Below are 22,882 nucleotides of genomic sequence, written 5' to 3'. Positions count from 1 at the left end.
GTGACAGGGGACATCCTTGTCTAGTACCATGTTCTACTTTGAAGTAGTCTGAAATAATATTGTTGATACAAATTGAAGCTTCTGGATTGGTATACAGTAGTTTTATCCATGCACATATGTTCGGGCCAAACCCAGATTTGTGCAATGTGAATAGGTAGTCCCATTCAACCATATCAAATGTTTTTGTGCATCCAAAGATAATAATATATATAATTATATCTCTCTATTATAAAAAGAAATCCTGTCCCCTGTCCTGATAGTCTACGATACGTGATCTATTTGGAAGATAATTTAAAGACCCGCGAGACGAAAGAGACCTGCCACGGTGCGTCTCACGGGTACATAGAACGAGAGTCTTGCAAGACACACCCTACTTACAAGCAATATAAAAAAAACAAATCAGTAGTGTAAAGGCAGTCATGCAGCACACACAGCTCCAGGGCTCTCAGTGCATATAAAGTGTATAAGGTCACTACGGTAGAAATGAAATGAATAGTGTAGAAATGAAACGTCGATAATTAAACGAAGAAGAAAGAAAAGCGCGGAGAAAAGAGACCCAAAAGCGATGGAGAGAAAAAAATGCTAAAAAGAAAAACAATAATCTAGGTGCAAATTTAGAAAATAAGGAACGTGATGATCAGCCCGGAACAAGTGGAATGGAAAAAAAAGCACGTCCAATCGGGCGCGGAGAAAAGAGACTCAAATGCGTTGGACAGAAAAAAAGAGCAAAAAAGAATAATCGAGGTGCAAATTCAGAAAATAAGGAAAGTAATTATCAGCCCGGAACAAGTGGAACTAAAAAAAAAAGCATGTCCAATCCGGCTCAGAATTAAAAGACAATGAATAAAAGAAAGTAGAACTTCATAAAGACGTTTACAAACGTTGACGCTAAACACATGCAGAGCAGGTTAGAGACTATGAAACCAGTGAAATTAGAAAGTCTCAAAAAAAAAAAACGGCGCTATACACATGTGGAGAAAGCTGCGACAGCAGCTACCCCAACTGAACGTGAGCAGCGTTATACATCCTGCAAGAAAGAATTCAACCACACCCATGGCCAGAAATAAAAGACAGGTATTGCTTTTACAACGTCACGTGAGACCAGGCAGTGAGCCATCATTTAAAACAAGTCAACTGACATCTAAGCTAGCAGTTGTTGGATTGCTTTTGGCAGGCAAGCATCATGTGTTCCCAGCTCTTAAAACAATGACTTGCGACAGGCAGAAGAGGCAGCTAGAAAGCAGCAAAAAGACAGCAAATGATCCAAAGGCATATCCTTAGTGTACGTTCAGCCGCAACACCCTTCACAACACGAGCAGTATCATACGTCTGGGAAGAAAGAGATGTAACCTCGTGCGGGGCAGGAAATAAAGAAACAAGTATTGTTTTTAACAAAAGTTTTTAAAGTAAAAGTGAAAATAATGCATATGTAACAATTCACAAGAAAATAACAATTTCTTGAAATTGTAGATTGCCTGCCTAAGGTAAAGTCATCCCTGATGAATGGGGACGTGGGAATGAGGGGCCCTTTCATCGGATTAGCGTAATTTCAGATGTGGAATTGCAAAATGGGGGAGGCAGCTTGATGAATGAGGTCTCCAGGACTTAAAACAAATCCAAATCATATTATGTGATATCATCTAATGTGAAATTCTACTCCATACTTCTAGAATTTTTATTTTTATACTGCATTGAGGATTTATTCTGTTCTATGTATTGTACTGTACGGCTCAGAATTAAAAGACAATGAGTAAAATGACGAAGTAGAACTTCATAAAGATGTTTACAAACGTTGGCGCTAAACACATGCAGGGCAGGTTAGAGACTATGAAACCAGTGAAATTAGAAAGGCTCAAAAAAAAAAAAAAATGGCGCTATACACATGTGGAGAAAGTTAAAGGATATGAAAGTAGGAAAATTAGAAAATATAAAAAAAGAAAGTAAAGATCACAGTAGCGCAAACAAACAAACTGCCTCATTTAACTATGCATCAGTCTAACTTTGGTTTTGCACAATAATTACTACACTATGCACCTTAACACTTAATTCTACTTTATTCACATAATTTTACTTATTTATTATGTTCTACTATACTGTTATCTTTCAATCTATGATTTTTTGTTAATTTAACTGATATTCTTCTAACTTTGCACAGTTATTGATAAGCGGATCAGGATGCATTTCACTGCATGTTGTCCTGTATAACTATGCATGTGACAAATAAAGAATCTTGAGAATTTCAAAAACTGAGTTTACTGCACATGCATTTATTGGTTACTTTGTTCATGTATATATATTTATCTGTCTGCTTATTTAAAAAGCTACATTTACCCCAGGAGTCTAAAATGTTCTGTCTAGCCCTTATACAAAAACCTAGACAAAAGCTGGGGTATCACCTTGGTAACCCCATGTACTTTTAGAACTGTGAGAGGAAAATAGCACGACTTTACAGACAGGAGTCCAATGCAGAACTCTACTTACTTTTTTACTTTGTAAAAAAAAATGATTAACTGCTGATGATGTAGATCGTTTTGTCTGTGCTGAAATTCCAAACAGAGAAACCTATCCTGACCTCATTAAAAAGATTCAGCATATTGGGACTTGCAAGATTACAAATATTGTTTTTACAGAAGTTCTGAAATAAAAGTGAAACTAATGAAATAGCAACAATTCAAAGAAAAAAAAATCTTAAAAGTATGTATCCGGAAAACCAAACACAGGGGTTGGCGAGCGAAGCGAGCAGGGGGCGAAGCCCCCTAGTATTAAATTAAACATGTGTCAGAGATTAAAAGCTAACTGTCTACCTGTAATAAATTCTTTAATAAATCTGGATTGGTCTTGTGATATTACCAAAAGAAGCACTTTCTTAACCCTTCTAGCTAGAACTTTGGAGAGTATCTTAACATCGTTATTCAGATGTGAGATTGGTGTATATGATGCACATTGTAATAAGTCCTTATTTTTCATAGGAAAGACTGTGATTAATGCTTGACAAAAAGTATGAGGTAGAATTTTATTGTCTGTAGCTTCAATAAATGTTGCTAAAAGGGGAGCTAACTTAATTGAAAATTATATATAAAATTCAGCAATGTAGCCATCAGGGCCTGCTTCTTTCTCACTCTGAAGTGAGTTTACAGTAATCCCTCCTCCATCGCGGGGGTTGCGTTCCAGAGAAATAAGAAAATCCGCGAAGTAGAAACCATATGTTTATATGGTTATTTTTATATTGTCATGCTTGGGTCACAGATTTGCGCAGAAACACAGGAGGTTGTAGAGAGACAGGAACGTTATTCAAACACTGCAAACAAACATTTGTCTCTTTTTCAAAAGTTTAAACTGTGCTCCATGACAAGACAGAGATGACAGTTCCGTCTCACAATTAAAAGAATGCAAACATATCTTCCTCTTCAAAGGAGTGCCCGTCAGGAGCATATAAAGTCACAGAGATAGAGAAAAGCAAACAAATCAATAGGGCAGTTTGGCTTAAGTATGCGAAGCACCGCGGCACAAAGCTGTTGAAGGCGGCAGCTCACACCCCCTCTGTCAGGAGCAGACAGAGAGATAGAGAGAGACAGAGTTTGTTTTTCAAGCAAAAATCAATACGTGCCCTTCGAGCTTTTAAGTATGGGAAGCACTGTGGAGCATGTCGTTTCAGGAAGCAGCTGCACAAAAGATAGCAACGTGAAGATAATCTTTTAGCATTTTTAGACGAGCGTCCGTATCGTCTAGGTGTGCGAACAGCCCCCCTGCTCAATCCCCCTACGTCAGGATCAGAGAAAGTCAGCGCAAGAGAGACAGAGAAAAGTAAGTTGGGTAGCTTCTCAGCCATCTGCCAATAGCGTCCCTTGTATGAAATCAACTGGGCAAAACCAACTGAGGAAGCATGTACCAGAAATTAAAAGACCCATTGTCCTCAGAAATCCGCGAACCAGCAAAAAATCCGCGATATATATTTAAATATGCTTACATATAAAATCCGCGATGGAGTGAAGCCACGAAAGGCGAAGCGCGATATAGCGAGGGATTACTGTATAGCATCTAGTAATTCTGAGATTGTCAGAAGTTTATCCAGTTCCTCTGCACTGAGAGTATCTAGCTGTGGTATCTATAATGCAACAAAATGCATTAGACTTTAACCTTTTTAATGGATCATTTATTTAAGGATTTAAATGTCCAAATGGACACTGTTTTTATTGGATTATTTATAGGAGATGACAGCACTGCACTTTGATTTGGACACTGATTGTTGTTAGTAAAATTTGTTCTATGTACTGTTTTCACCAGCTTTGCTTATTTGTGTGTCCTCATTGAACTAGTCCTGACTGTTAATGTCCCAGGCTCAAGAAGATGCAAAGGCTGTGGGCAACCTGGGGCATCGCATAAGAACCTCTGATCTCTTTGCTGGGTGAGCTTGGAGTCAGGAGTGAATGCAAGGCAAAAAGGTTGAATTTGAGGTGGAGTTGGATTTGGTAACTTTGTATGGGAGGAAAGAGATTGAAGGAAGGTAGGCATGCTTCAAACTCCAGTATATTGTATAGTCAGGCCCCTGATTGGTTTAGTGTTTACAAAGGGGCTTTGCCCCCTGCTCTCTTCGCTCGCCTACCCCCGGCGTGTTGAACCCGTGCCCGCTGGGCAGCCACGTGTGAGGATGACGCACGTTTAATACGGAGCGTTCGCCCGTGTCATTCTGGGGACCCCCACTGTTAATACGGAGCTCCGTCCGTACTATTATGCGGTGCATTGTGGACTACTGCGGACCCCGTAGTGTTTCCCGTTTCAGTTTGTATCTCGGTCAGTCGAGCTTTTATTTTTGAAGCTTTTGAATTCCGGTCTTCATTATCTGTAACCTGCTGTCCATGTGTTTGGCCCCCTTGTTTAACCTGTTTATGACGTTTTATTTTGGTTTCTAGTCTGTCTTTCATTTCTGATCTCGCTTTATTCTGCTTTTGTTTCAATGACACCTGGTCCGTGGTGAATATATTTTCCCTTTTTCAAGTAATAATTTTCATTTGTTTGCGATACTGTGATGTTTATCGTACTGTTAATAATGCATCACTGTAATGTGATTCACCTATGCTGTATAGTTTGGATGTGTGAGGATGACGTATGTTTAATACAGAGCGTTTGCCCGTGTCACTCTGGGTCTTGCCACTGTTACAACGAAGCTCTTTCCGAACTATTTTGCGGTGCATTGTGGAGCACTGCGGAATCTGTAGTGTTTCCCGTTTCAGTTCGTATCTCATTTAGTCGAGCTCTTTCTTTTTGGAGTAGCGCCTGCCTGGTCTGCGGCATTTCAGACGCATGTTGTAGGCGCCTGCGTTCATTAATTATATTCAGGCAGGCGCGTTTGTATCTCGGTCACTCGAGCTGTGTCGTGTTGAATCCGTGCCTGCTTTGCCTACGCAGTTTGAGACGCGCGTTGTAGGCATCCACGTTCATTAGATCTGTCCACGCGGGCTCGGTGTCGAAGCTGTGTTAGCTGTTGAGCTGTTTGGTTTTGGAGCCGAGACAGTTTTGCTTCCGTGGTTTCAGACGCATGTCCGTACCATCTCGGGTTTGATGTATGAACCTTTGTGGACTCTGTAGTGTGTCCTGTTTCACTCTGGTACGGGGCGTTGACTTCTCTTGTTTTACTAGGTCTCCTCCTGCGCCTTCACTACGCATCAGTGCCACTCACAATATGGCGGTGACGCCTGCGCCTTCCGTATTATGTCGGTTTTTACCATGCTGTGTAGGCGCCTTTGCCTTTTGTACTTTACCGCGCCTTCCGACGCATGATGTAGGCGCCTGCACCTTCCGGGTCCACCTCTGCTGTGTGGTGTGGATGTTTAACTGTCATTGTTTCTGCCTTTATATTCTGTATCTCGGTGTGCATGTGTTTCGTGCCTAGGTTTTTTTGAAGCCGTATGCATTCCAGTTTTCATCATCTGTAACCCACTCTCCATGTGTTCGTCCCCGTTCTTTAATCCCTTTATAAAGTTTTACTTTGTTTCCTACTCTGTGTTTTATTTCTGACCCCGCTTTATCCTGCTTGCGGCATGTCAGGCGGTTCGTAGTCTCTCTCGTTTTACTCTGGTGCGGGGGGGGGGGGGGGGGGCTTTGTGTGGCGCCTGCGCACGTGCGTAGTCTCTCCCGTTTCACTCGGGGGGGGGGGGGGCCTTTGTGTGGCACTTGCGCACTATGTCTTTTGCGTCCACGGGCAGGTCCCTGCGTCCATATCCGGTTTACCATTCTCGTTTAGTAATATGGATTGTTTTCCCTTTTTTTGTGTGAACCTGTGCCCTTGTACCTATCTGAAAACCTTTCTTCCCCTACAGTTAATCTCTTTGTTACTGTATTTTGGCATGTGATTGTCATGCTGGGTTTGGGGTTTGCTCAAGATCACTCTTAATGGTCACAACAGGTTAAAATACATGTGTACTGAAATAATAAGTCCCAAATCAAGACTGAAGGGTTTCAGAGTCATTAAAGGCTGGGTGAAAGGCAAAAAACTACTCAGAATCTGGCACTAGTTCATGGCAAGGCCATTCACATACAAATCCACACTCATACTTATATGTTGAGCCAATATGGAATCACCAGTTAATGTAATCTCCATGGGAATGCTGTCTGTACATGTATAACATAGCATGACATGATATTCCTTGTAAGATTCCACCCCTTCATTTACATAACTGGTTATAGTTGGTTCTTTTAAAATCACAGACGTATGCAGTATGCTTACAAAAATACAATTAAAAACAACTGTTACAAAGTGTAGACTTGGAATACTATAAGTAGGTTAAAGAATTATAAGGTTAATATCACTGTTGTATTACATGTATCATTTATATTTTTGTCTGTTTAGTACTCACCTTACATCAGTAAAATAGGGGGAAACTCTATCACAAATATCAGTTTTTTCATTTATGATTTCCATATTGTCCCCAGTGATGCTTAATGATCCTGAGTGGATATTCATTGAACTGTCTGGTTTCTTGCATTTTATAATAGTACTATTAATATTTTACAAATTGGAAGTCCTTGATGGCATTTCTTCTTTGAGTGAGACAATACAGACATCATAGTGTGTTAAAATGAACCACGGAGGCTAGCATGGCAGATTTGCATAGGTAAGAAACAGAGAGATCTTGACTACAGCCTAAAAGATATATAAAATAATGGCCTTTTAAGGCATCTTGAATTTACAGGGCTACAGTATATCCAAATTGTTTACATATACAACGTTTTTGACATTCCGACCACGCACAGTTGAACGTTAAGGAATACTAAGTGGGTCAATATGGGGATTAAACCAGCAACCTTCTGTTTTATAATTTTTTATTTTGTAATATTTTTATTAATTTTATTGTAATCATTCATACAAATCGATCAATTTTTACAAAAAATAGGATTGAAAAACAAGTCGACCCCCTCCCCTGAGAGAGAGAGAGAGAGAGAGAGAGAGAGAGAGAGAGAGAGAACATGGCCAACAGGGTAAAACTTAACGCTTATAAACATACCTAAATTGATGAGTTTAATGGACCAGTAGAGATGATTGGAGAAGAAAATGAAATGCGGAGATAATTGCTTCCTCGGTGCTTAAGAGCTTATTCTAAAATTTTATTGATTATATCCTGCTGTACAGATCCTCTAACTGAATATTTGATTTTTTCCAATTTCAAATAGTGTAAAACATCTGTTTCCCACTGACTTAAAAGAGGAGAGTTAGGATTCTTCCAGTTTAGCAAAATAAGTCTGCTTGCCAAAAGTGTAGTGAATGCAATCACAGTTTGTTTGTCCTTCTCCACTTGGAAGAACACCAAACACAGCTGTTAATGGGTTAGGAGGGATTGTGACACCAAGGTTATCTGAGAGTCACTTAAAAATTTTGGTCCAAAATGATATTAATTTGCCACAGGTCCAAAACATGTGACCCAGTGAGGCTGGGACTTGATTGCAGCATTCGCAGGTTGGATCATGCCCTGGAAACATTTTGGACAGTTTTAGGCGAGACAAATGTGCTCAATATATAACTTTGAGTTAATTGTATGTTTTGGGCATATGGAGCTCGAGTGAAGTCTCTGCATTGCTACTTTCCCCTCCCTTTCTGATATATTGATTAGGAGATCTTTTTCCCATTGTCCTCTTGGATCTTTTGAAAGGGAGGGACTGCAAAATAATTTTATATATTGCAGAGATGGTGTCTAAGTCCTTGAAATTGAGCAGTATTTTTTCCAGCATGGACAAGGGTGCAAGATGAGGAAAATCGGGCAGGTTCTGTTTAACAAAGTTCCTAATTTGAAGATAGTGAAAGAAATGTGTAGCTGGAAAGTTAAATTTGGAATGTAGTTGTTCGTAGGATGCAAAGATATTGTCTATATAAAGATCTCTGAGCATTTTAATCCCAGATTTTTTCAAGATATTAAAAACTGCATATGTTTGCGAGGGTTGAAAGAGGTGCCTCTTGCAGAGGTGCCACAGATAAATGCTTATCCATCTTAAAATGCTTTCTACATTGGTTCCATATTCTGAGTGAGTGAAGCACAATTGGGTTACTAGTATATTGCTGATACCTTGCATTTATTGGGGCACAAAGCAGGGAATATAAAGAAGTACTGCAGGATTTTACTTCTATTGCGGACCAGGCAATATGTTTTATAATTCAATTTCATAATTCCAAGAACACACTGCCTGTTAAATATTAACTTCAATTTAAATGAATTCATAGTCATAAGAGCTGGGAATTGCCAGGGATGATATATTATGTTCAAGATATGATAATGTTACAGTATTTTTAATGTTTGCAATATATTATGTTTTGTAATTGATTCTGAAATATATTGGAACTTATTCTCATTTTTGTTAGACCTAGAAATCACTAGTGATGCGTGAACCCTGCTGAATTCACTTTGAGTTTGGTGGAAATGTTCAGGAATTTCTATAAACTCTGCAAAATGCTTTTAAGTCAACAGTGAAGGAGGAACTGAACTAGTTTTGATTGGATTGTAATGGTGAAATGGTCGTTTAAATGTCCCTGAGGGATAGTAAAGCATCTGACAACTATGCTGGCCCCTTTATTGTGGCCAAAAATGTGACCTGAGCTGGCCACTGCACCACTGTGCCTCCCCACAATAAAATTATACGCCGAGTCCACAATATTCCTTTATCTCTCTCTGCATCTCCCAAGACAGGATCACTATGACTAAGTCACACCTACGGAGCCTGTGAAGCAAGGCATGATTGTTATATAATCTGGTGTTTAGGAGGGGGATGGGGCTGTTCTGGTCTGTATCCTATCTGCTCTACATAGCGCGGAGCACAACATGCTTAATCCAGCAGTGAACACACAACGTACAATGAATCAATGCAGAACAACAAAGTATTTTCATAATATTCTTACTATAGTCCGCAAGTGCCTCAAATGAAAATACTGCAAGGTTGTTTTGTTTATTAATTTTTTTAAATGCATGTGGGATAAAAATCTGGCTTAAATACCAATCATGTAATGACCTCAATCATGCATGTAATTTATTCACACATGCAAGAAGCAGATTGGGCAACACTGTAAAGTGTGAAGTGAAGTACTCTTACAGTGTGCATGCATGATAGACAGATAGAACTTCATCTGTCCCCAGGGGGAAATTTGTTCTGTGCATGTGCAATGCAAATTGGGCAGGTAGCCCAGATCATTTAGTGACATCCCCATCCAACAATGGCTACTACTGCCTTGTGATGTCACTTTGGCCTCGCAAAGCATTATGGTGTGTGGATATGTTCACCTATGCTGGCCCAATGGCAAATTTTCAGGGAACAATTCAGAAAAAAATTCAGCAAAAAAAAAGGTCACTTGTGAACCCAGCAAATTCACTGTGAAAGTGCTTTTGTGAATTTCAGTGTTCATTATCAGAAATTTGAGAAACCTTGACTTACTCCATTCCCCATATTTTTTAAAAGTGGAAATAGATTGCAAGTTTCTCAGCAATCCATACTTTTAAAATAGTGAATGTTCAGGTAAAGTAGCGCGTGCACACACAGGTCCATAATCTGACCTTTGCTCTGGGAGACAACTCCTAAAATGAGCTCTTATGTTTCTACAGCAAAGCTGTCAAACAATACATAACACTATACTATTTCATTTTAAAATATTGTTTAAAATATACAAAATAGTTGGGAGCCACATGAGGTACATGGGATGATTATCTTACTGTTTCTCAGTAAATTATTAACCTTTTATACACAAGTAAAACCTGCTGAACTATTCATTTCTCAGATAAAAATAAATTATTAAATAATCATTTTCACACCCAGTTTCACTTCCTTATTTGAAGGATTTTGGCCTTCTTTTCTGTTGATCATGGCACTTCATTGTAGCTCTTGAAGAAATGAACTTTTGGCCTAGTAAAAAGGAGACAAACAAAGAGTTGGGGCACCATCTTGGTGACCCCATATGTTTGAAGGTTTTGAAAACAAAAACATACAATAATTGCAGGGACGTCTTTTTAGAAGCATGTTTAGGACAGAGCTGAAAACAAGATGGCCAGTTCCCGGGTTATATGGTAATGTGGCAGGAAGGGGTTGGTCCAGGAGGACCGACAACAGAGGTGATGTCAGCAAGGGAATGGCTGTCTATCTCCAGTTCTGCTGGTGGAGGAGAAGAGAAGGCATTAGAACATAGCCTCCACTACTGACTGGTTCGACAGGTAATTACTGTCACCAAAGTCCTTGGGTTATCTCCCATGCACACACCCATGACATCCTTAATTAGAAAAGGAGAAGACAAAGCATTTGTAGGGATGAGTGAATGTCTGCTTTATCGTCTTTGAGAGGTCAACTGGCCAGCTTAGATGAATATGAAAGACAGCCTTTAAACTGGCAGAGAGAGAGAGTTTGTGAATACCAAATTTACTATATATCCTTCAAGTGCTCCAGTTGGTGAGAAAGTCTGAGTCTACATACGTTTTTAAGTTTAACATGACAGTCCTTGCAGGCTGCATGTTTCTTATTGAGCTCTTATTTTCAATGAAACACTGTAAAATGAGCCCGAACACTCAACTCAATTGTTGACGGAGCATCCATGAATATCCGCAGGACTGTTGACTTTTCTGGTATGTTTTTGTCAGACTGCATTGTGTTCTGCATGTGTTAGTAAAATGCTTTTCTTTCATTCCAACAAATGGCACATCACAAATGTTTCCAAAGCTACATACTGTAGATTCTCATATTTATGCAAGGTGCAAAAAAAAAAAAAAAATAACATGTCTACAGTGATATATTTTGCTGAAAAATATTGCACTTCTCTAGAATATCAGTATTTACCTTACGTGTAATACTGAAGCATTAGCAGTCGGTGAAAAAAAACAGAAATTTATAAAATTAAACATAAGCTTTACGGTTTCAATACAGTGAAATTAAAGAGTATGTGTATTGTGATTTGTAATTAATAACATAAACATGCATTCTGTTTTCTTGTTCCAATTTTTGTTTGTCTTGAAGTGATTTTTACTTACTTTACCTGTGTAATATGACTTCTGGGCTGCCTTTCACTAAGTTAAACTTGGTCTTCATATTAATGCTTGACAAAATGAACTACTTACTAATGTTATCTTTAACAATCCCTGCTTTTTTAGGACTGAGCATGGCTATAAAACTGGACCAAAAGGATTTGCTTCAGCATGTGAATCAGTTTTGGTCAATGCTAGATGAGATGTCCGAATCAAACCCAGAGGCTTATCGGAAATTTATAAGGCACAATATGGAGGAGGGCATTGAACACTGTGCCCCACCTTGCCCACACACCTGTGTACGAACCAAAATTATGGTAAAGTGGAATTTTACGGCTATTATTATTATAATAATAATCACTGTTCATTTTTAAAATTTTGCACTTGTTCTACCAATAGGCTCAATTTTCAAGCAAACTTTACAAATGAGGATACATACAAAATAAACATATTAATTTTTCTTATAAAAGAAGTAGATGAAAGAAGTAGGTCTTAAAACAGACAGCTGTATTGGCCATTTCGATTATTTCTTTCAGAAATGAGAATTTTTAATGTTTCAGTTAAGGCACATAAGGAAGTTTTTTTTCCTTACATTAAGTAGCCCAGTGTCTGTTATCTGAACCCACTTTATCATTGCAGACTTTTAAAGAGTGAAAGCCCTACCAGTCATTATTGGGTGCAAGGTACTGTATGAACCGATCTTAGACTGAATGCCATTCAGCCCTGGGGCAAACACATTAACTCACATCAGGCCATTTGAGAGACTCCATGTTAACTTAACATACACATTTTTTGAAGTGTGAGCCAAGGAATTCATAAAGCTATGGGTTTCATTAAGACAAAAAAATAACACTCAATTTATGAAATATTTTATATAATACCATCCAAACTACCATCAATATCTGCCAAAGTCACTGTTATCTCTAATGATACATCAAGTGGGCACTATATTAGGTGCAAGTTGTTTGGATCATCATTTTTCAAACACATCATGACAAGGTGATCACGTTTGTTATGCCTCTTTGGTACCACTGTTGTACTCCGCTCTCAGAAAAGTGATCATTGACCAGTTGTCATTCTTCACAATCTTTTCTTGGTCCCTTTCAAGTGACTGGACTGCAGTTGCTTTGGTTTTTTTTTTTTTTTTGGCAAATATCTCATTCTTAACACCCAACTTACACTTAGTTAAAACTCCAGTGGGGTTGTTGTTCTTTATGATGAATGTGGCACCCACTATCTTTATTCTTATCTTTCTGTCAGTCTTAGAATTGTGCCTACATTACCCCATGTGTGTTGCTGTCAGTGCTTGAACAGTCCAATAAAATGGCCATTTGATGTGTCCTCTTAATAAATTGCATCTACGCTTGCATTAATCCAAGTGAAATGTAAATAACATAATCATTCTTAAACTTGCTTAATCTAATTCAGTGTGACCGTGCCACAGCCTATCTCAACAGCATGTCTCCTTTTATTTTTTTAATATTTACATTTACATTTATTTAATTAGCGGATACTTTTATCCAAAGTGACTTACAAAAAAGGTTAACATAATTAAATAATTTTATCTTGAACTCTGAACCCTGTGCTTGTTTTAATGATATAAATGTTTATTTAGGAACCTGAAGAAGACATCTTGTACATCAATCTGTGTACGTGGAACAGAGTGCCACCTCCCAGCTCTGACCTTGAACCTGTGCCCCTAAGAGCAGGACAGTTAGAAAAAGTAACAGAGGAAAATGGTAACTAGTTATAAAAGTGCTGCATGATTATGTAAAGTATGTTATAAAAGCTGGTGCTTTTATTTATTAATTCAAATAAAATGCCATTGCTCTTTTTTTTTTTTTACCATATATCTGTTTTTTACTACTGAAAAATTATAGTAGTTATGAGCCAGATCACACTGGCCTTTGTTAATGCCTTCTTGTTTGATTAGAATATTGTCATTTCCTATTTCACCAAATTCAGCTTTAATGTGTAATAAAATTACAGCAGCAGAGCAAATTAAATTAAAAAAGAGAGCAAAGGGAGAATAGAAAGTATCAAAGAAGAATAAAAAATAATCAAGTGGTACCAGACTAACACAGAATGAGAGATGGACCAGAGAGGGCAATAAAGTGAGAGGAGAAACCACAGCTGGAGAACATCTCCACGTGCCACAGGAATACAGGAATGGATGAAGGTGTAAGGGGTGTTAGTGTTGGAGGTTAGGCACCTCAAAAAATGCTAAGAATGCCTGCCCCTCCAAGTAAGAGTCAAAGTCAATGGAAGACTGGCAGAACACAAGCATGGCCAGCAGCTATGCTGCACCACATGAGTGAAATAGGAGGTTACTGTCCCCTCATAAAGTGCTGCCTCACAGGCCTGGAATGGTTCAGATGTTACTCAAGGGGGTAGCTCCCTCACAGCTGTCAGTGACCATTGTGACTTTTGAAACAAGTAGTCAGATTTTTAAACTTAAGCTTAAAATGTTGGTATTTGTCATCTCTAAATGAGATATAAACGGTTTTATAAAATATTGCAAGGGTGTACTTCCATTGTTATTGTCCATATTGAGTATAGACCCCACCTTGCATTCATACATCATTAATTAATGTTTTGTAGAAACGTTTGTTTGTGCACATGTGTCTTTACAGTTGTGTCTAAAGAAAGTGCTGGAAGCAAGGTACAGGGTTTCTGATGTCACACATTCAGGTACATGTAACCTGAAAGTGCTTACAAAGAAACATTTTTGATTTGTTAAAAAACAAAAAAAACTTCTTATGTTCAGCACAGCTCTCGGTTCTTTCATTTGCTTGGATCCTGATCAAGGCTGCAGGGTCTTGTGGCCAGTCTGGCAGTAATAGATATCAAGCAGATACTCTTTTCTAATTAGATACGAGTCCATCAGAGTTTTCTTTTATTTTGACAGCATAAGAGGATTCAAAATAGTAACATATAATGCAAAAATTCAATCCATCTTGCACCTTGACATTGTTTAGAAAATGTGTTCGGTGTGGTAGGGGCCAATGGAACATCATGTGAGACCCAACCTTGTTTAATAGGTGAATTTAAATTGGCCCTGTATGAGTGTGCCCCACTAAAGGCCTGCACCAAATTCAGGATAGGGTCTTGTCAAATGGTTTCAGAATAGGTTTGGATCCACAATGCCCATGTCCTTATAGCTGGATTAAGCAAATCTAAAAACAAATAAATGGATTTTTCACTAAGTATTCATGTTCATTCCATTAATATCCTCAACCAGTAGACTAATTTCAACACCACACCTTGAATATCCACTACAAGTAGTCACCAGGTTACGGACATCCAACCTATGACTTACGAATGAGGACGCAGCTGCGACACGTGCGCCTCATTAACTGCCGCTCCATCGTCTTCGTCCTGGGGATGCTGCAAGTGGTGGCTGGAGGGGGGGCGTTTTCGCTGATCGCACGGTGTAGTGTCCCTCGGGAGGCTCCCGGCGGCAAGCGGTGACCTGTGGTCCATAGTCACTGGGGCCACAACTATCGCTCGTGTGCAGGACGATAGTTCGCTGCCTGCCCACTACGCCACCGCAGCTACTGCTCCTGACTGGACGCAGGCTGGATGGAGTGGAGGGGGGCGTTTCACTGCCCACCCAGCACACACAGCTGGTAATGCTGCAAGCGGTGACCCGGTTGTGGCTGAACAGGGCGGCGGGGGGTAGCATTGTAGTGTGCCTCGGATGGCTGCCTGTTGAATTGGGGTTGGGCGATTCACTACCCGCCTTTGGTCACACCGTGTTCGTTCTCGGTGGGCGGACGCTGCAGGCAGCATACAGTAGTGGAGGTGACTGAGAGGTGGGCTGGTGATGAACCCCCTTCGCCGCCCCCAGTCATTCTCAATAGCAAGCCTTGTTGTACTGTTATGCACATAGCAGGAAGTTGTCTCTTGTCAGTACACGATAGCTCTTAACCTTTTGTCTTCACCCTTCAAGAATGTCTCTGAAACACAAATCTGATGCAAATGCTGGTAATACAGTAAAGAAGAGAAAAACCATCACCATTGAAAATAAAGTAGAAATAATAAAAAGGCCAGAGAGAGGTGAAACTCCATCATTCATTGGCAGAGCACTTGGTTACAGTCGGTCAACAATAGCATTTATTAAAATAATAGACCTGTTCCGACTTACATACAAATTCAACTTAAGTACAAACTTACAGTCCCTATCTCGTATATAACCCGGGGACTGCCTGTATAGTCTTACAAGAAATAACATGTTCTTATTTTGTTCCTCTGTACTGCCCAGCCACTTCCCGAAGTTGCTTTCATGCTATAATTTCCCCATAAAATTACCTCTCATGTGGGTACTCTAGGCCATTTCTGTGTTCTTTTGGTACTGAAATCAGAGGAGTTCACATTCTACTAAGGCTTCAGCCATGATTTTTGAACATTATCCAATCATAGCCCATTAAAATGATTCTTAAATTCTTTCCAACAGAGGTCTACTGGTTGATTAGCATTGCTTATAACCCAAATGTCCTGCAGCAAGGTGAGCAAGATCATGCTGTTATGGAGCAGCTGATTGGCTTTGCGATGAAGTGTACTGAACAGCACCATGGATTACATTTGTCCAAGTCCTACTCCATGACAGAGGTCAAGCTGAAAGGAACCAGTAGAAGAATGAAAGACAGTCTAATGAACTCCACGCTGCCCACCCCAACTCATCTGGATATTAAAAGCATAGGTATGACCACACAGTGAATATGTAATTGTGCATTCATAATTTGTTGTGTAGCAAATGTATTCTCTCAATCATACATGTCTTTTGAACAGCCTGTTGGCATAATGGATAATGTTTCAGGTTTACAGCTCCTGAAAATTAAGTTTGAATCCTGACCTGGGGCCTCATCTAGAAAGCTTACGTATGCAAACAAAGAGGCTTGAAATGTGTGCATGCAACTTCCTAGACAAATGTCAGGATTTATGAAAGAGAACTTGACAGGGAAAAGTGTGTATATTTATAACAACCCTGACCCATGCGTATGCAATGTTTTAGAGAAACTGGGAAATGAAGACACCCTTGATCAAGCAGGAAAATGTAGCCAAACCAGTCAAACGATGACTCACATGCATAATAATTCCATACTGCTGAGTTGTTATTATAACATGCATTGACATAACAAACATATTACCTCAAAACGGCCATAAAAGCGGTGATTATTATGCACAGACTATGTTTTTCGTCAGTTTATATTGGCTACCTGTTGTCATTTCTCCTGGAACTTGTCAGAAATATTTTACCTAAGATTCTCTTCATCATTCCTGCTGTGCTGAAAGCCATTAACTGACAGACAAAACACTACATTCAGTTTTCAAAATATATGTATATGTATTTTTAGCCAACATGAAAAGTCAATTTGCAGCAGTGTCCAGTTCACATGACATAATCAGAGCACTTTACTGCTCTCATATTGCAATAAGGGGCACCTACTGAGAACAAAGCTGATTTTTTTTAACCGTAAGCAGTTATAATCCATAAATGCACAAGTCATCCAAGATGTGACTGGCAAACATCATGTCTCAATGGCCTTGGTCAACCCATGATTCATTTATTTTGAGACAGAGTAACTTTGACAGACGTGATGGTACAGGTACTGTATGTAGTGGCTGACTTGTTGGTAAGGTAACTGGCTAAACCCTCAGTGTCTCAATTGGGTTGTACTATTCATTGTAACAGCAATCACATAATGACATGTGCAACATGCGTTCACACAATAGTACCTTACACCTTTCCAGGACCCCTAATGAGCAGAGGAGAGGTGCTTTGCTAGGATTGTGTAAATGAAGTCTGTAACTGAATATCATTGGCAAGGTCATGCAGTGTGGTGGGAGTTTAATGATACTCTAGTTATCATCCTAAGTGCCTGCAGGTCAGATTTACTGGACACTTGAAATAGCTTCAGTGTGAGAGGGTATGGCTATGTATATGAATGTACACTGCGATGCCTTGGCATGCATCATAGGATGGTTCCTGCCTTGTGTTTGATTCTTTTGGGACCCAAAATTGGATGAAACGATTTCAGAACATATTTTTCCTAAGGATTCATTACAGATTTTTAATACTGATTTACTTCAGATCTGGACTTTGCGGATGATATTGCTCTATTTGGCCCCACCCAACAATCCCTCCACGATCTCACTGAACTACTACAACGTGATGCGGCAAAAATCAGGCTCCGAATTAGTGAGGCCAAGAGAAAGGTCATGCACATCGGCTATGCCCGTGCAAACATCCCGGTCTCCATCCACCAGCAACAGCTTGAGGAAGTCGACCGCTTCACCTACCTCGGCAGCACCGTGGCGCCTGATGGGGGGACAGACATCGACGTAGCCTGCCGTATTGGGAAAGCGTCCTCAGTAATGTGAAAACTGGGACCAATATGGCGATCCAAGACCATTACACTGCCAATGAAGATACGACTGCTAAACACGACCGTCATCCCTACGGCGATATATGCGAGCGAAACTTGGAAGTCATCTGCAGCGATCACGAGACGCCTGAACGTCTTTCAGCAACACTGCCTACGGTGAATACTGAAGGTGCCCTACCGGGACCATATCAGCAATGACGAAATCCTTCAACGAACAGCTACCCAACCTTTAGCGAGCACTGTAGCGGAATGCCGCTTTTGTTTTGCTGGCCACATCCTCCGGCAACCGATACATTGCCTCCCAAAGATTGCTATGAGCTGGATGCCCACCCGTGGCACACGAAAGCGTGGCCGCCCAAAGCAAACATGGCGACCTTCTTTCAACAAAGACCTACGCGCTGCCGCTGACCGAATTTGTTGGCGATCGCTTGGTGCCCACTGCACCACCTGGCGTGGGAGGAACTAAGTCTAAGTAAGTAAGTTACTTCATTATCAAGTCCAAGTCTTTGTGAAAATGTAACTCCCACTTAAGTGTCAGCAGTTGCCTCAGTTGAAGAACTGCAGGAAAAATCCTTAGGCCTACTATGCAATTATTAATCCATCTGTTGTCTCTGCAAAATATGGTTCATTGTGGTGGTGTTTGTGAATATTTTGGCCCAATATGTTCACTTTGCACCCTGCAAAGGCACAGGCATGGGTTTAATTGTTCTCTAGCTCAGCCTTACTTTCTGTCATAGATAAAACTGTAGTTCACATTGATTGCATTTTTTTTAAATGCCAGTTCTTGCTTACAGCACATTTTGTTGATAAAATGTTTACATAACATCACATAAAGTAACATTATCAAAACCACTTACTATAATTCATGTTTGCAGTGGCTGGAGGAAGATCAAGTGCAAGGACAGGTTTGGATGCAGTACCAGTCTACGGCAAGAAAATGCAAAGTGGGCCATTTTAAAATTACCAGTTAAACCCATGCACACACAAACATTTACTGATATGGCTTTAATTTAAAATTGCTAATTTATCTAACTTAAGTGTCCTTGGGGTGTTGAAGCAAGCCCCACATAAACACCAGGGAGAACCTGCAAGTTCCACTCAAGCCATAAACAGGCCAGGCTTCTGCAGCTCTTAGTAAGCATTACTAACCATCACCATAATCCATCCACTGTTTTAATCCACTTTTCTTATTACAGTGTGCTGTAGGTATTGGGTTTAACCTACCTAGTAGTGCTGGGTACCCTCCATAGCAAAGTACATTCGCTCATGCTATGGTGGCCCAGCTTAATGTCCCCAATCACATTAGACTGCCCATTTTTGAGATGCTGGAGGCAAGAGCCAAGGCACAGGTTTTGAAGAAGATGTATTAAAAGCTAGAGACAAAAGAGGGAGAGAATGATTTTTAGAATAGTGAAGGGTCGAGGCTGGGAAGAATTTTAGTCAGATACAGCAGAAGAAAAACGAGCAGTGTGGTGTTGAGTGAGCATGGTTGGACCAAGAATTGAGGGAAGAGGTACTTTGAAAATTTCTTGAATGAAGAAAATCCAAGCGTAGTATTTGAGGATGGGGTCTGAAATGAAGGGCTAGTACCAAGACAGAGAAGAAGAAAAGAAGGCACTGAAAAGAATGAAGGATGATAAGGCAACAGGACAAGACAAAATACCAATTGAAGTGTGTAAGTGTTTAGGGGAAGAAGGAATAAAAGTAGACAGTAGGATCTAATGTTGAAGATCTATGAACAGGAGAGAACACCAGAGGAGTGGAGGAACTGTGTGGTTGCAGCCATTTATAAGGAGAACAGTGTTACTCCCCCGTGACCCTGTGTTAGGATATAGCGGGTTGGATAATGACTGACTGACAGTGCTACTCAGAACAGTGGAACTTATAGAGGGATAAAGCTGATGTCAGACACAATGAAAATTTGGGAAAGGGTTATAGATGGAAGGCACAGGGAAGAGACCACCACACTGGAGGAACAGTTTGGTTTTATGCCAGGGAGAGGAAAAACTGATGCAGTCTTTTCATTGTCACTGCTGCTAGAGATGCATAGAGAAAAATGGAAAGGCTTGCATATGTTTATTAATTTGGAGAAGGCTTATGCTTGATTGTAATGTCAAAGGTTCAGCAGGTGCATGAGAGAGGATGGAGTACCAAAGAAGTATGTGAGGACTGCCCAAGATACAGTGGTGTGAAAAACTATTTGCCCCCTTCCTGATTTCTTATTCTTTTGCATGTTTGTCACACAAAATGTTTCTGATCATCAAACACATTTAACCATTAGTCAAATATAACACAAGTAAACACAAAATGCAGTTTTTAAATGATGGTGTTTATTATTTAGGGAGAAAAAAAATCCAAACCTACATGGCCCTGTGTGAAAAAGTAATTGCCCCCTTGTTAAAAAATAACCTAACTGTGGTGTATCACACCTGAGTTCATTTTCCGTAGCCACCCCCCAGGCCTGATTACTGCCACACCTGTTTCAATCAAGAAATAACTTAAATAGGAGCTGCCTGACACAGAGAAGTAGACCAAAAGCACCTCAAAAGCTAGACATCATGCCAAGATCCAAAGAAATTCAGGAACAAATGAGAACAGAAGTAATTGAGATCTATCAGTCTGGTAAAGGTTATAAAGCCATTTCTAAAGCTTTGGGACTCCAGCGAACCACAGTGAGAGCCATTATCCACAAATGGCAAAAACATGGAACAGTGGTGAACCTTCCCAGGAGTGGGCGGGCCGACCAAAATTACCCCAAGAGCGCAGAGACGACTCATCCGAGAGGTCACAAAAGACCCCAGGTCAACGTCTAAAGAACTGCAGGCCTCACTTGCCTCAATTAAGGTCAGTGTTCACGACTCCACCATAAGAAAGAGACTGGGCAAAAACGGCCTGCATGGCAGATGTCCAAGACGCAAACCACTGTTAAGCAAAAAGAACATTAGGGCTCGTCTCAATTTTGCTAAGAAACATCTCAATGATTGCCAAGACTTTTGGGAAAATACCTTGTGGACTGATGAGACAAAAGTTGAACTTTTTGGAAGGCAAATGTCCCGTTACATCTGGAGTAAAAGGAACACAGCGTTTCAGAAAAAGAACATCATACCAACAGTAAAATATGGTGGTGGTAGTGTGATGGTCTGGGGTTGTTTTGCTGCTTCAGGACCTGGAAGGCTTGCTGTGATAGATGGAACCATGAATTCTACTGTCTACCAAAAAATCCTGAAGGAGAATGTCCGGCCATCTGTTCGTCAACTCAAGCTGAAGCGATCTTGGGTGCTGCAACAGGACAATGACCCAAAACACACCAGCAAATCCACCTCTGAATGGCTGAAGAAAAACAAAATGAAGACTTTGGAGTGGCCTAGTCAAAGTCCTGACCTGAATCCAATTGAGATGCTATGGCATGACCTTAAAAAGGCGGTTCATGCTAGAAAACCCTCAAATAAAGCTGAATTACAACAATTTTGCAAAGATGAGTGGGCCAAAATTCCTCCAGAGCGCTGTAAAAGACTCATTGCAAGTTATCGCAAACGCTTGATTGCAGTTATTGCTGCTAAGGGTGGCCCAACCAGTTATTAGGTTCAGGGGGCAATTACTTTTTCACACAGGGCCATGTAGGTTTGGATTTTTTTTTCTCCCTAAATAATAAAAACCACCATTTACAGACTGCATTTTGTGTTTACTTGTGTTATATTTGACTAATGGTTAAATGTGTTTGATGATCAGAAACATTTTGTGTGACAAACATGCAAAAGAATAAGAAATCAGGAAGGGGGCAAATAGTTTTTCACACCACTGTACGTATGAGAGTGAAGACTTTGGGTTAAAAGCACTGTTGGGGTAACAGACAAGATTCCAATTAAAGCAGGTCTGCACCAGGGATCTTCTTTAAGTCTTCAAATCTTTGATCTGGTAATTGATGTGTTGATGTTGTTGGATAAAAGACCAATCCCCCGGGTGCGTGCTTTTTACTTATGATATTGTGTTGTGTAGCACCAGAAAGGAGGAAGTTAGTAGAATGGAGAAGGGCTTTGGAATATTGAAGATAATTAGGAAGAAGACAGAATATGTAAGGTTTAATGATGATTAGGATTTAGTAATTAGTTTACAGGGAGTAATATTGAAATGAATGGATAAGTATAAATATCTAGGATCAATGGTAGCCCAAGATGGAGAATCAGATGTATGCAGAGATAACCCCACAGAGTGCCATGTGGATGGAACAATTGGAAGAAGGTATCAGGAGTATTGCATATTCAGTGGATTAAGGCAAAAGTTAAAGGTAAGGATTTTAAGACAGTGGTAAGACCAGCAATGATTTACAGAGTGGAGACATTCGCAGTAAATTGAGCACAGGAGAAGAAGTTGGATGTGGCACAAATGAGAATGTTGAGATGGATATGTGGAGTTACAAAGAATATAACAAGTAATGAAATGATCAGAAGTACAACAAAAGTAGGAAAGTTATCTAAGAAAGTACAGGAAAGTAGTTTGAAGTGGTATGAACATTTGATGAAGTTAGACAAAAAAGATGTGGGAAAAAGAGAAGGTAATGGAAGTACAGGGGAAGAGAAAATGAGGAAGGCTGAAACAGATGTGGATGGATAAAGTAAAATATCTGAAAGAAATAGGTTTGATTGGGGAGGTGTTGTAGGACCAAGAAGTTTGGAGAAGGTTAATCAGGCATATTGGCACTAAATAGAGGTGGGAAAAGATCAAGAGGAAAAAAAAGATGAAAGGGGAAGCCTGGAGAAATCCAGTGCTGACATTGGAAGAATGTGGAAACTCCACAAAAACAGTGTTGTGATTTTAACATCGATTTATATACTATTACTGAATATTACAGTTATGTTCATGTACTGTACATGCTCCAGCATTCAAAGCATCGCTTATTCAGTTATGTTCCAAACATTGGGACCACGGACATTTGTTGGGTGTCCCTGATATTTTAGCTCTTTTTGGCTATTCAAGCTGACTGTTTTGGAAAGTATTTTTATTTAAATTTCC

The 22,882-nt window shown here is 39.9% G+C and overlaps 1 protein-coding gene across 2 annotated transcripts in view; it reads left to right on the top strand.

Annotated features, from left to right (window-relative positions):
* Positions 1–22,882, top strand: part of pih1d2 (PIH1 domain containing 2) — a 47,266-nt gene that overhangs the window by 17,535 nt on the left and 6,849 nt on the right. For both annotated transcript variants that reach the window (XM_051931826.1, XM_028810237.2), the window contains exons 2-4: positions 11,610–11,800; positions 13,099–13,222; positions 15,940–16,185. In XM_051931826.1, the coding sequence (XP_051787786.1) occupies positions 11,618–11,800; positions 13,099–13,222; positions 15,940–16,185 (553 nt within the window). In that variant the 5' untranslated portion in view covers positions 11,610–11,617. The remainder of the gene's footprint in view (positions 1–11,609; positions 11,801–13,098; positions 13,223–15,939; positions 16,186–22,882) is intronic.

This window comes from Erpetoichthys calabaricus, chromosome 9, assembly GCF_900747795.2.
Source record: "Erpetoichthys calabaricus chromosome 9, fErpCal1.3, whole genome shotgun sequence".
Taxonomy (NCBI): domain Eukaryota; kingdom Metazoa; phylum Chordata; class Cladistia; order Polypteriformes; family Polypteridae; genus Erpetoichthys; species Erpetoichthys calabaricus.
This window is presented reverse-complemented; position numbering and strand designations above follow the sequence as displayed.